A 13,715-nucleotide genomic window follows, 5' to 3' on the forward strand; every position below is an offset into this window, starting at 1 on the left:
GAGATATGACCCATTGTTATCGATAAGAATATCCCAAACTACATTGAATTTTCAATGTTAACATGTTAATGCATTAGGAACAACAACCCAATTATGTAATAAATATATATAATATATAATTATTCCTAAGCAAACTGAGAATACAGTTTTTTTTAAACATTGTATTATGTTTAATGCATGATTGTTACATTTAATGGGGCAGGTTTAAGCATTATTTCTACAATATGTAAACTTGAGTAACAGTTAACAATGTGAACACTACTTCTGCTGCTGGTTATTGTAAATATTACCCCAAAAGACTCTTACAGTATAATACACTGGCTCTAATTTATGAAGTAAATAACACTAAAGGGACTATTACAAAGAGACATATTGACACTGTATTAACCAAAGCTAAATAACGGCTATTACTAAGGAACCAACGGTAGTGTAGTTAAGGTTTTGGGGAACTGTTATAGCGATGCAACAACGGCACTTCCGGTCCACATGTAAACGCTACAGCGTGATTTAAACGTAATTTACAGACTAGCTGTCTGAATACATTTACCAGAAAACTATCGTCGAACCAGTGACAGTTGTTTGTACAAAATGAAGCTGCTCACGCACAACATGTTGACGTCTCACGTGAAGGGAGTCACTAAAGGATACCCGCTGCTCATCAAGGTAAACTGTCAACACCCGACTAGCTACCTGCCTAACGACAGCACTTAAGACCTCAAAAAAGCGTAACACGGTTTCAATGCTGTGTTTTATGTTCTGCTCAATGCTACGTGAACTGTAATCACTGAACATGGGCGAGTTTAGAAATGGATTGTAATAAAATAGACTTACACCCGAAGTATACACTGGATTTCAATATAATTTTTATATTGAATATTTTGATACTTCTGTGGTCAAAATCCCCCCGCGTTTTGCTGCCTAGTGTATTCTTATATTTACCTTCTGCCATTCAAAGTTAAATAGTTTTTAAAGTGCCCTCTAAAATACCCTCAATGGAAAGGGAACACTTGATGTGTACTATAGTGTTCGTAACCAAACATTTCAATTTGCTGGTCCCTCTTGGATTACAGGTGTTGTTTTTTATGTTGGTGATGGCGTTGTGAACGATTGGCAGAGGAAGTGATTTTGAAGGAAGTCTGCTGCTGTTTGATGGCCCTTAAATTCTGCACTAATAGACTGTGTTGTTTCCTCCCGATTTGTTTTCTTTGTGCAGGCGACCGAGGTGAAGGTGAATGAGGTGGACTTCAACCCTCAGTTTGTCAGCCGGATGATCCCCAAACTGGAGTGGAGCGCTCTTGTCCAGGCTGCAGAGGAGGTGAGTCAGACTGCAACTGAGTCACAACTTGTAATATCTCACATCATAAACATGAATACCAGTGCAATTTTGGAGCATTCCAGAGAGACATGGCAAAGCTTAAAAGTTGTTAAGTAGCTCTCAATACAAGCAAAGGTATTCTTCAATTTGGATTATTTGGTCATATCTCTTTTCTTAGAAACAAACAGGTCATTAGCATCTCAAATCTTTCCTCAGAGCTGCACATTTTTATTTTTAACAGTTGACTGTTCTTCGCTGATTTACTTTACGATGTCGTCTTGTGGTGCAATATAGTTTTTATGTTTTGGAAAACTTAAATTGGAAAAGATATTCTCAAATTATAATCCTTTTATAGGACTGTGGGGTCTTGTGTATCAACAGCAGTGGTCCACCAATACAGGTTTATCTAGATCCGATATCTAGAGAGCACGGGCATGTTCTTTCCTTTTTTCCAATTTAATAAATGTTAAATTAATTCAAATATAATATTTATTTAAAACTGTGATTATCTGCATTGTATGAACTAAATCTATGTCTCCAGTGTTTCATATTGAGGCTGGAACAGGATACAGTTAACACTGTTTCATGACTAAGGTGTTGTGTTTTTATTTCTTTACGGACTTGTTAACCAGCGGGTGGAGAATCTGCCATGGTCTCTTCTGGCATCCAGTGACATCCACTAATGAATTTACAACTGCCCAGTTTGAACACTTGTTACTGTATCTTTTTCCTCTTCAGTTGGGTCATCGGCAAGACCTGCCGGGTGAGCTGGTGCCAGAATACGAGAACAACGAAGAATTCCTGAAGAAAGTGCACCGAGTGCTATTAGAGGTAAGAAGCTCACAGTGATTCCTGTCAGGCTGGTGGGTTTTTGACTGCACTGGTATTTATTACCACAGGATGTAGTAACCGGGTGCACATGATGAATATGTGTTCTTTTTATGCCCGTAACTCACTATCTTCCATATCAGTTACTCTGAATATTGTTTTTCAATTACTTTATCTTTTGATCTTAAACAGGGAAAACGTTTTTGTTGACATCTTATTTGTTATTTTGTCCAACCAACAGTTTGAAACCCAAAGATATTTAGTTTATAATGATATAAATCAGAAAAAGAATACAAAAGTGTATGGACTACTTGATGCAACTATTTTTCTTTTTCCCATTTGTTACTGACAAATATTTAAATTCATAAGTTTTTAATGAAATCGACAAACAAGCATGAAACAAGTTTTAAAAGTTAGGAAAAGGGATCTTGGAGAAACCACTTCTTCATTCAGGATATCATTCGTGGGTTCCAGCAGTTTTTTATATTCTTGTTTCACTTATTTCACTTATTTATGGGATGTCTTTGTGGATCAAACAGCTGAAACTATTGACTCTCAGTAACCCGAAAGGTGCAGTCGGCACTTCACATCCTCTTTCTATTACTGGCAATAGCAATTAGCAGCAAAGCTTTCATGTGGTTGTTTACTGCACAGTGTCTTGTTTTTCATAACTGCACCACGTTTCGAAGACAGTGCCATTTAAGTAGAGATCAAACACAGGAACTAAAATACTTTGAGACATTATTCTTACCCCGATATGTACACTGCATGTTTGCTCTCAAACATAGCCAAAATCGTTGGCATTAATGTTAAACAGACAGTGCTCATATCGTGCTTTACTCTTTGCGATTCCTGACAGAGGAGCCAGGAATCGCACCATCAACCCTGTGATTAGTGGACGACCCGCCATGTCATAGTCACTTTGTGCTTCACTGACAGCCTCCATTGTTCTGGGAAGACTTTCCACAAGATGTTGGAGCCTGGTTGCAGGGATTTGCTCCCATTCAGCCTTAAAAGCATCAGGGAGGTCAAATACTGGTCCCAGTTCATCTTAAAGGTGTTGGTTGAGGTCAGGGCTCTGTGCAGCCCAGTCAAGATCTTCCACACCAAACTCCAAAATCTAATTTTCTATAGACCCGGCTTGGCAAATATCATGTTGAAACTGGAAAGGGGTTACCCCAAAAGTGATGTTTACATTGGGAAATATGTTTGATGACTAAAAAAAGGTGTCCCCATAAAACATTAGCAGAAGTGTTTTTAATAGTATATTTAAATTCTTCAATGTGTACTTTAAGGTTAACTTGCTTGCAATCTTTTTCTTCACTGCATTTTTTTTATCATAGTGTTGCATTTCTTGGCGCATCACGTGACGTGTGGATCACTTTAGTGTGACACCATTCGCTGGACTGTATGGCATGAGATGAACAAACGGGGGTACACTCCATAGCTTTGTTGGTGGTCAGACACTCCATGGGGTACCGTTAGTGGGGAGGTACTAAAAAAAAAACAGATCCCTTAAGATTCAGGTTGTGGCCTCACAGGTTCCATGTAGGTGTTGATTGGGTCCAAACACTTTTGGCCATCCAGTATATTCTGCTCTCTGGTGACATCCAGTGGCCGTCTCTCACCTCTCGTCTTGGTTGTGTGTTTTGCAGGTGGAGGTGATAGAGGGCTTTCTGCAGTGCCCTGAATCAGGACGAGAGTTCCCCATCTCCAGAGGAATCCCCAACATGCTGCTGAGCGAGGACGAGGGGTAGATGGCAGCTTCACAAAGTCAACGGTTCTCACACGCAACCTCACCCCAAGCTGTCACTCAGATGGGATTGTGGGTATTCAGAGAAGAGAAAGGTTGGACTTAAGCTGGTGCCATGAGAACCACACTGTTTTGTTGATTTGTTGTTATTACATTTAAGTGGCGGATGCTGCCAATAGAGGAAAATTTTTTGAAAAATAACCGATGGAAATGTTCCCAGTGGTTTTATCTGTATTTATTTTTGTTACCGTTTGGGAATTTATTTCATTTTTTTTTTTTTTTTCAATAAAAGTGTCCTGATTTCCACGACCCAAATTGTTTTAGGTTTTTGTGGAAAATACGGATTTACTTCTATTACAGACTAAAATATAAAATCCCTGAGGCTTCATGAGTGAGAGGCTGGCTCTGAACCCCATCTAGCCCTCCTCGGGGTTTAAGAAAGTGCTGAGGGCCGGATGACGTGGCAGTGGCTCGTCTATATTTGGTTTTGAGGAAAAGAAGCAGAAAAGGCGGGCAGCCTGGAAGTTGTTTTTGAGGAAGTCCGTCTTTTTTTTTTTTCCTTCATGCCACACTTAACACACACACACTCAAACACCACCTGGGCGGGCTGCTGTAATCTGAGATTCCCCTCTGTGTGTCTGATCTCTTTAAAGACTGCTGAAAGGAAGAGTCCACCCAGACAAATTAAGTGTCCTTCTAGTCATTTCTAAGATGGTGCCGTTGTAACAGGAGCCGGTTTGTTCGCAGGCGGTGTTATCGTTTTTAGAAACCTTGCCAGGGCAGACGATGAAGGGGGGTTCGCCCTGACCAGAAAGCCTCAGGCAGCCTGAGTCTCTCCTACCTTTCCCTTCTACTTAGAGCAATTACAGGCCTGCACCCGCAACTATAATAATGGTATAATGGGATGGCAGCCGAGCAGCAATAAAAAACAACCCTGACAGATTAACAGTCCTCTCCCAAGTTCTAAACTGTAATTAACAATGAGACCGAAAGGGGACCACAGAGGAAAGAAAGGGCCTGGATTGAAAAGCTAGAAAAGAGTGATGTGGAGTGGAGTGATTTTAATAAAATAACAATAAGCCTTAAACTGGGATGAGTGAGTCCCAACTAAAGCTGCATTTAGAAATCACTGGCATGGACAAATAGTTTTCCCAGCTTCTATTTTATCGTTTTGATTTTTTTAAAGTTTATTTTGGCATTTTAGAAAATATGCATTTTGTCTTCTGTGTGGTAAATATTTGGCTATAGCTGATAGTCTGTGAGTTTAGCAAAACGACTGGAATAAGCTGGCTTTGTCCAAAGGTTTAAAAACCCACCTGAAGCTCACTAATCACCATGTGACGCGGCATTTGTTTAATTTGCATCGAAACCGAATTGTAAAAACAACAATTCAACATTTTATGGCCGGAAAAGTACCGGACTATTTCTAGTCTGGAACCGGGAACTTCTTTGACTCTCAAATGGTCTCCCAGCAACAGGTCCTATTAAAACAGGGACATAAATCCCTTGAAACGGTAAATTGTTTTGTTTTTCAAGACATTTAACACAAGAGATATAATTATTGAGCTTGAAAAGTGTTAGTTTGCAGATGTTGCTATAACTTATCATTACAAAATAAATGTTCAATGCACAAAGTAGTAGCTATTGATTAATGACACCATTAGCGTTTAGATTGGTTCTCCTCGCTTTTCATTATTCAATTCAGCCTGCCAGCGGGTAACAGCACGGTTTCCATTCAAGGAGAGGTAGCAGTGATTACGGCCCCTTCCTGTGAGGCAACTCTCCAGACGTAACAGGTTCTACTTGTGTGGAAAAAAATCCCATGTGTAATTCTTGAAGTATACAATATTAAATTCTTTGCGGTTACTATCCCCACGTAGTGGAAAGGGTGAACGGTGGAACAGCCGAGGAAACTGTGGAAAACTAAATGCAGTCTATGCGTTCCAGTACTCAAGACTACCGTACTGTTCAGTATGCCAGAAGAAAATCAGTATGTCCCAATACACAATATGTCAAATGCAGTATGCCAAAAATACCAAAAGTTTTACTGCATCCGGTCGCATTTTGCAACACGCGAGCCAGCATGCTTCTCTGCTTGTTCTGACCCACAATCCTCTGCAGTAGATACATGAGCAAGAGGGTCAAAGTTCAAGACAAAGTAGTATTTCTCAATTGAATGCATACTGCAAGCAACAGTTTGTACTTTGTCAGGGCTTCAGTACTTACAATTATTTCTATCTTATTTCGGCTCTGAGGAGAACAGAAAGGGATCCGGTTGTCTTCACAGTTGGAAACTTGTTGAAGCGGATCTGGTCTGGTTTCATATTGAGTTGGCAATCTTCTCGTCCAATAAGCATAGTTCCAAAAATGTCCTTTTAAGCCTGGCGTGTCCTCAGGGGGATGTTTACCTGCGGAGAAAGAGTGGTGCATTTTTGTGGGAAGAAGAAATTGTAAAATGTGTGTGAGAGAAAGATGGCTCTTACCTTCATAATCACACACTCGCTGCACTTTGGTGGCAACCCACCCCACCACCACCACCACCACCACCACCACCACCTCCTCCTCCTCCTCTCTTACATCCAGGCCCTCCTCCTCCTCCTTCTTCTGTCTGATCATTTCTCACTGAGGATCTGCACAATAATGAAGTCACATCATGCAGAAGGTCTCAGTGTTTTCAGCACAGCTTTCAGACTGGAGTTCATCTGGACCGGGGATCTGTAATTTACTTTAACGTTTCCTCTTTTTTAAATTCACAGCACAAGGACTTCTTTCATATATCTTTCTGCGTCATGTCTTTTTATGTCATCTGACTTTTTCCGTTTATATGAGGGGGATGAACAGGCCCACCATGGTTTTTCCAACATAAATCAACAGTTTCTTTCTACGTTTTAGTGCGAGCTGCTTTCTGTTTACATATAACTGGGAATGAGAGGACCTCATTTGGGTTTTTGTTTTTTTAAAGCTGCAACTAGATTTTCTGGAATGGGCCAGTTTTTTGCTCCACAGATGGGTCTTTCGGAGGCGAAGGCACGTGAACCTGGCTGCATCAGATAGTTATTAATAAGTGAGCTGCTCAGGTTTTAGTGTGGAGGACTTGCGACATGGGCTGAGCTTCTGTGATGAGAAGTTTCTCTTGAAAGCGGTTGAATATTCCGAGGATGGACGACGGGAAACGGAGACGGATGAAACTTAATTTATCGGTCAAAGTGTAATTGAATATATTCACTTTTTCCTCGCGGAACGCGCACACGCACCTGCACGGGACGACGCGGAGCCAAACGTGAGTTTTTTTTTACTGTGGAGTTTGGTTGTGGCGTGACGTCATTTGGCGTGGAGAAGCAGTTGTTCCTGTGGGGATTCATTCTTTTCAATTGAATAACTTAAACTTCGATTAAAGAACACACGACGATGCCTATGTTGTAACGGGCTGGAGTTACATATGCATGCGCATATATTAACTTAACACTTGTAAAATTACCGTAGCAGAATATATGTAAAATCTGCACATGTGGTTTTCTTTTCCACAGAAAGTGGTTTTGACCAAAATGGCCCGTTGGAACTGAATATTGGATTCTCTTTGGGGCTTTATTGATGCCAGTAGTTCAGCAGAGGGCATTGGGTTCACCCTCAGTTTGAAGTTCGAGAGCACTTCACGGACTTCTCTCTTAATTGTTGCTTTGGAGATTCAGCTTTGGTGACAAACTCCCACAGTGACCTGCTAGTTTCTGCTGGACTCCCTCCACGGTTCAGAGCTCTCCGTGCCTCCGTCTCCTCCCCGGACAATGTGGCTCCCCCGTCTCGCGCTGCTGCTGCTCCGGTTCTCCGGGGTTCTGCTGGTGGAGGGCTTCAACACGTGCCACTCCATCAACCTGGACGAGCAGAAGTCCCGGCGCATCGAGGCGGTTCGCGGACAGATTCTCAGCAAGCTGCGCATTCGCAGCCCGCCGGACAAGGACGAGGCCCCGCCGCCTGGCTCCGTGCCCCCGGAGATCATGCTGCTCTACAACAGCACGCGAGAGCTGCTGAAGGAGCGCGCGCGCCTCGCCGAGTCCGCGTGCGAGCGCGAGAGCAGCGAAGAGGACTATTACGCCAAAGAGGTGCAGAGGATTGACATGCTGCCCCCCCGCACCGACACAAGTGAGTCCATGTATCATAGGTACAGGCTGGGTATGACAAAGGTTCTCAAAGTGTGGTCCGAGGGCCTTATGGGTCACTGATAGGGGTCCAAAAAGAACCCACCTGAAATTATCCAGATTACTTCATTTAATGTTTTTTTTTAATTAAAACGTTTTTCTTTTTGCTTGGGACTCTTTTAAATGAACAATGTATATGAAATAAACAATGTCCATCTGTGGACCGTCATCACTGGTTTAACCTCCTCAAAAAAACAACTAAAGAGTGATTTGTTCTTCTTAGATTGTTTTATTTGAAGGCGTTTTAGAGGCCTGAAAAGGTGAAAGTTACATATCCAAATAGCCCCGGCAGCCCTTTTCAATAGATTAAACATAGTGTTGTCCATTTTCTTTTGATGTATCTCCTAATTGGAATGAAATGCACTAAATAGGCTTCACCGCCATCAATACCGTTTACCAATTCCCATTCTGTGTCCCATCCCTTCGGGTGTGGAAGAAGTATAAATATCCTACTTAAGTTAAAGGATGTTTTAAAAAAAAGTGTTGCAGTCAAAGTCAAGTTTTATTTATGTGGTTGTAACTAATGGCAGAGACATAAAATAGAGATGGAGAAGGTCAGGTTCACAGGTGGTACAGCTTGTACCGTTGAACCAGACACTAAATACTCTGATGCCTTCAGAGCAGCTTCATGGTGTTTGGGAGCACGCAGCTCATAAGAGACATAACACCTCATTTGAGAAATTTTAAAGATTAATATGTCTGGATACTACATTGTACATGATTACATAACTGTGATGAGGTTTCATACAGTAAACTTCATAAACTCCACAATTATCCATATTAAACACAAGACCAGACGCATTTACTCACTACCCCCAATCCTATAATTTAGCCAATACATCAGTCCCACAGAGCTTTTAACCAATACTATGAATACAACATTGTCGTAGAAGGCATGAGATGTTGTTTGATCATTAGTCATCCTTTTTATGTTTTTCTCTTCATCCAGATGTGGTACTGCCTGTAACCCTAGACCCCCATTACCGAGTCGTCCACTTTGACGTCAGTGGCGTGGACCTGACCAACAGCACCCTGGTCAAGGCTGAGTTCAGGATCTTCAGAGCTCCCAACCCGCAGGCCCGGGCCTCAGAGCAGAGAGTGGAGATCTATCAGGTAAACGACTCAGAGCTCACCTTTTGACCACTTTTACTTCAGCAGAACCACCAAATTTACACGCAATCACAAATATCACTTAGAGACTATTTATATGTCCTTTTAAGCTTGTCCATCCAAATATAACATACATTTTCCACAATTACGAAAGAGACACTGAATCCATTCTTTAAAAATCACTTGCAGCCATCTTTAGTATTAAGGAAGCAGACGCAGGAGTTGTTTCTTTTCTTTTGAAAAATTATTCTCGTATCCAAAAGGTGTGAGCATAGGAATACCTTTCAAATTATTTTTTTATGGGGTAGATTTTCGTTTCAGGAACATTGGCATCAGGCGAACAAGACTATTATCACAATAAATCTTGGCAAATTAAGCTATATTTGTATTTTGACTTGAAGGCGACATTTCTCACCTCTCACAGAAATATGTCCGCCCCAGAAAGTGAGTAAACATAATTACCATGCCTGAGGACAGATTTGCAGGTTGTTATTGGTTGTTATGACACAGCCTCTGTGCCATACGTGTGTTATGTAAAAATGCAGAGAAGATGAACTTGCTGCCCTCTTCACCACAGTGGAAATTATATTATATATTATGTGTGTGTGTGTGTTTTTGTTTTTGTTTTTGTTTAACAGCTGCTGAAGCCAGATGAAGAGAGCATCTCCACTCAACGTTATATTGACTCCCGCACCGTTCAGCCGAAGGAGAAGGGAGCCTGGATCTCTGTGGCCGTTACCGAAACCATAAAGGACTGGGTGTCAGATCCAGGTTGGCCAAATAATGATTCACACACACGCACACGCACGCACGCACACACACACACACCCCATCAGCCAATCTCAATGTGTGTCCCTCTATTGATCAGAGAACAATCTTGGCCTCAAGTTGGGCGTCCACTGTCCCTGCTGCACCTTCGTCCCGTCCACCAACAACATTGTTCCCAACAAGAGTGAGGAGCTGGAGGCTCTCTTTGCAGGTTTGTTGTCCTCGTTTTTTTCGTGTTCGCCGAGTCTTGGTACTCACACAAGTATGTGCAGCTTTCTGAGGGTCGGATTAATCCTCATTGATTAAATCCTAAACTTATTTTTATTTTGACTTGAGGGAAAATTGTCTCATAGAAAATGGCTGAGTTTAACCTCCTTTTTCAGTCGTTGTTTTAAACAAGGAAAACGTTTTGAACATGATGATTTTAGACTTTGACGAAGTCTCTGTAAATGTCAACCACAACACATGAACAAATAAACACACACACATGACAGCCAAAGATCAAAGAGTCAAAGCTTGAACGTTGAACATAGCTCAGTTTTATCTGAATGGTCACTGAGATGAGAACTTGAACAGGTTGGTTATAAATAGCTTTGTGCAGGCATTAAAGGCACTTGTGTAAGATTGATCAGCACAGCAATAATCCTGCAGGGCCTCCAAAAAGATTATGAAATGGTGATAATACAGGAACAATGGAGACGCTATTCTTTCACACGCTGTAAAGCTGTCGAAGGACTGTCTGTGTTGCTTCATTTAGGCCCCAAATTATGGCACTCCTCCAGATTTACCACTTGGAAAAAATATCAACTTTTGAAACTAATACAAGAAGGGGCTTGTATTAAGCTCAGAAAACCCATGAAATAGGTTACCAATAGGCAGCCTAGTTTAGGAAACAACTATACACACACACAATTGATCATTGTGTGACCCCTCAGGTTTGTCATGCGACCCCCAGATGTATTAACTGTTCCACTACTCTACGTAGGTGTAGATGACGAGCATCTTCGTCAGATAAGAAAGCCCGGTCAGGTCAAAGGCCAGGCGGATTTCAGCACCAAGACACCGCATCTCATCCTCACCATCCTGCCCAGTGACAGAGTGGACAGCCCGGCCAGGAAGAACCGCAAGAAGAGGGCTGCCGCCACTGACACCACGACCTGCTCCCGGTACTGTGTGTGTGTGTGTGTTTGTGTGTGTGTGTGTGTGTGAGAGTGACAGACTGACCACACTGACATGTAGTTTCATAATTCTGAAATCTAGTTGTAGGTGGTGTGTGTTTTTTTTTCTCCTGACCCAAAACTTTGCAGGCTATTGTGTGGCTAAACTAACAATATTGTTACGCTACTGGGGAAAAGTCTTGCATTGTCATTACCTTGTGATGGCTGGATCTTTAATGGTGACCCGTAGAAATGTTTCCCGTGTCTCTTCTCGGTGTGTCTCAGGGGCTCAGACCAGGGATGCTGCCTGCGCTCGCTCTACATCGACTTCAGGCGGGACCTCAACTGGAAGTGGATCCATGAGCCCAAAGGTTACAAAGCCAACTTCTGTGCCGGCAACTGTCCTTACCTCTGGAGTGCCAACAACCACTATAACATGGTGAGTTGGTATGTTTCCTTTCCTGTACGATGACATACGACCAGGACGGGGTGTTGGTACCATCCAAAATGTATTTAAAGCACAACAAACTGGTATTAAATGTTTTGTCCGATTTAATTTTTCTTTGATCAGTTCCTGGTGTGAATCAACATTTTATTTAGCCAAATTGAAAAATGGCTGCTACATGACTGTGTTGTTAAAGTAAGGTATACAAAGTACTGCTTTGATCTTGTAATAAAATTAATGTGTTGTATTTACACAAAAATGACGGGAAATACCCGATTCCAGACACAAATGCCTCGGCGTGTCTGGACATGTTGTGACTACAGACATCTCTTATGAATTCATGAGTCCACTGAAACAAGCCACCTCAACAGAAACATCTGTTTTCACCACTCAGACTAATAAGTTACACTGCACCCTTTTTCAGTAAAGTCACACAAAGTCATATGGGCTCTTTTTTGCTGCAATCTTGAGATTCCTGACCTTTTTTTATTTGTATTATTTGACTGGAGAAAGTGGCACAGGCAAATCATATGAAAACATTGTTATGAACAGTTGCTCCAGTACAAACACTAGCAACTTCAATAACTGAGTGTGTCTCTAGTAAAACTCAGATCAACCTCCAGATGGATTTCAATGTACAGCAACTTTGACGTTGTCCTTTAAATTAGCTTTAAGTGCCTTGTTTGTGTGCTAATCAGTTAGCTTTGTCTCGTAGCGTTGCACTTGCAGCCACACTGGCTCCTACACAACCTTCTGATTTCATTTATCTTTCTTCATATCCTTTATTCATTAGATTTCTAGGATTTGCACATTCATATGACACTTGATTTGCTGCAATGAGATATTTTGTTGCCACTGTGGCTTTCACACCATTTGAGTGACTTGGTTTGATGGAGTTTGGCAGTTAAAGTATTTGAAGGACAAAAAGGGAAACACATTGACAGACAGTAATACATTTGCCTACATAGCCTTCTTTAAAAGCCCCTGAAATCCTTTTGCTATTTTTTTTATTTTTCTTGCATATTATTCATGAAGAGAAATCTGCTTTATTAGCTGCTGCTTCACAAGAAAAAAAGACATTTGGGGAAAAAAGCTTGTTTTGCTTGCTTGCCTCGAGTTAGATGAGACGATTAATACCAGTCTGTATATATGAAGCCACCGCCCGGAGCTGATTAACTTAGTTTAGCATAAAGACATAAAGTTTTTCTTAGTGATCACACTCTGATTGTGTCTTTAATCCCCCGGTCAGATCCTGCCCCTGTACAACAAGCTGAACCCTGAGGCCTCCGCCTCGCCCTGCTGCGTTCCTCAGGACCTGGAGCCCCTCACCATTATGTACTTCATAGGACGCACACCACGTGTTGAGCAACTCTCCAATATGGTCGTCAAGTCCTGCAAGTGCCGCTGAGTTCAGCGGAAGAGGTGAGGGAGGAGAATGACTACGGGACCAAGACTACAAACTGTTTCGGTCGGGGGAGGAAGACGAGAGGTGGATCTCTGTTCATTAATCTTCTCTGTTTGATCACCTTTAGCAGACTTTTGAGATGTAACATTTTTGCTCAAATATCCCTTTTTTTTGGCATGAAAACTTCTTCATTCTCTGGAACTGTGCGATTGATACAGGACACTGTTAATATCCCAACATAGCTGTATTAAACCTTTACTTGGATATTAAAGGGAGTATTGTGTGATTTGGCCCACATTCGGTCTGCACGAAAAGGGTTCCTTTGATCAGGATTTTGATTCCACCTCGGACATTGCTGCGCCTGCGGCCGCAGACTACTAACCATGTTTGTTTTAGGTTTGAAGGTGTTGATAGGAAGGAGGCAGTGGGGAAAGGTTTGCAGACAGAGATCTTTAGGCGAGGGCGGCAGCGAGCAGATAGAAAAGAGAGAGAGGAGCTGTGTCCAGGCGGAGGCCCTGCCAGCTCTCTGCGGTTCCCAGGCTGAAATCTGCCCGGCGTAAACAGGATGTGAAAGATTTCCAGACACCAACCCGACCACTCACGGAACGCTGGATTTAAATGCTTCTCTCTCTTTTCTCTCTTTCTCTCTCTCACTCACTCACTCACTCACTCACTCACTCACTCACTCACTCACTCTCTCACACACACACACACACACACACACACACACTCTCTCTCTTT

The 13,715-nt window shown here is 42.0% G+C and overlaps 2 protein-coding genes across 2 annotated transcripts; both read left to right on the forward strand.

Annotated features, from left to right (window-relative positions):
- The first annotated feature begins 456 nt into the window (after positions 1-456).
- On the forward strand, positions 457-4,205 carry trmt112 (tRNA methyltransferase subunit 11-2). The gene is made up of 4 exons (XM_034543425.1): positions 457-663; positions 1,214-1,315; positions 2,054-2,146; positions 3,799-4,205. Exons 1-4 carry the CDS (start codon positions 589-591, stop codon positions 3,898-3,900), a joined length of 372 nt encoding a protein of 123 aa, XP_034399316.1. The 5' UTR covers positions 457-588; the 3' UTR covers positions 3,901-4,205.
- A 2,863-nt stretch (positions 4,206-7,068) lies between these two features.
- On the forward strand, positions 7,069-13,203 carry tgfb5 (transforming growth factor, beta 5). The gene is made up of 8 exons (XM_034543564.1): positions 7,069-7,176; positions 7,424-8,033; positions 9,039-9,202; positions 9,838-9,970; positions 10,068-10,178; positions 10,953-11,133; positions 11,410-11,563; positions 12,819-13,203. Exons 2-8 carry the CDS (start codon positions 7,679-7,681, stop codon positions 12,975-12,977), a joined length of 1,257 nt encoding a protein of 418 aa, XP_034399455.1. The 5' UTR covers positions 7,069-7,176; positions 7,424-7,678; the 3' UTR covers positions 12,978-13,203.
- The last annotated feature ends 512 nt before the right edge of the window (positions 13,204-13,715 follow it).

Source organism: Cyclopterus lumpus, chromosome 10 (genome assembly GCF_009769545.1).
Source record: "Cyclopterus lumpus isolate fCycLum1 chromosome 10, fCycLum1.pri, whole genome shotgun sequence".
Lineage (NCBI taxonomy): Eukaryota > Metazoa > Chordata > Actinopteri > Perciformes > Cyclopteridae > Cyclopterus > Cyclopterus lumpus.

Excerpts from the sequence above, each read along its gene's own strand:
- tgfb5 (XM_034543564.1), top strand. The coding sequence starts at position 7,679 with ATGTGGCTCCCCCGTCTCGCGCTGCTGCTGCTCCGGTTCTCCGGGGTT. Across the intron at positions 9,971-10,067 it reads GGACTGGGTGTCAGATCCAG|AGAACAATCTTGGCCTCAAG; the intron begins GTTGGCCAAATA and ends TCTATTGATCAG. Across the intron at positions 10,179-10,952 it reads GCTGGAGGCTCTCTTTGCAG|GTGTAGATGACGAGCATCTT; the intron begins GTTTGTTGTCCT and ends TACTCTACGTAG.
- trmt112 (XM_034543425.1), top strand. The coding sequence starts at position 589 with ATGAAGCTGCTCACGCACAACATGTTGACGTCTCACGTGAAGGGAGTC. Across the intron at positions 664-1,213 it reads GATACCCGCTGCTCATCAAG|GCGACCGAGGTGAAGGTGAA; the intron begins GTAAACTGTCAA and ends TTCTTTGTGCAG. Across the intron at positions 2,147-3,798 it reads TGCACCGAGTGCTATTAGAG|GTGGAGGTGATAGAGGGCTT; the intron begins GTAAGAAGCTCA and ends TGTGTTTTGCAG.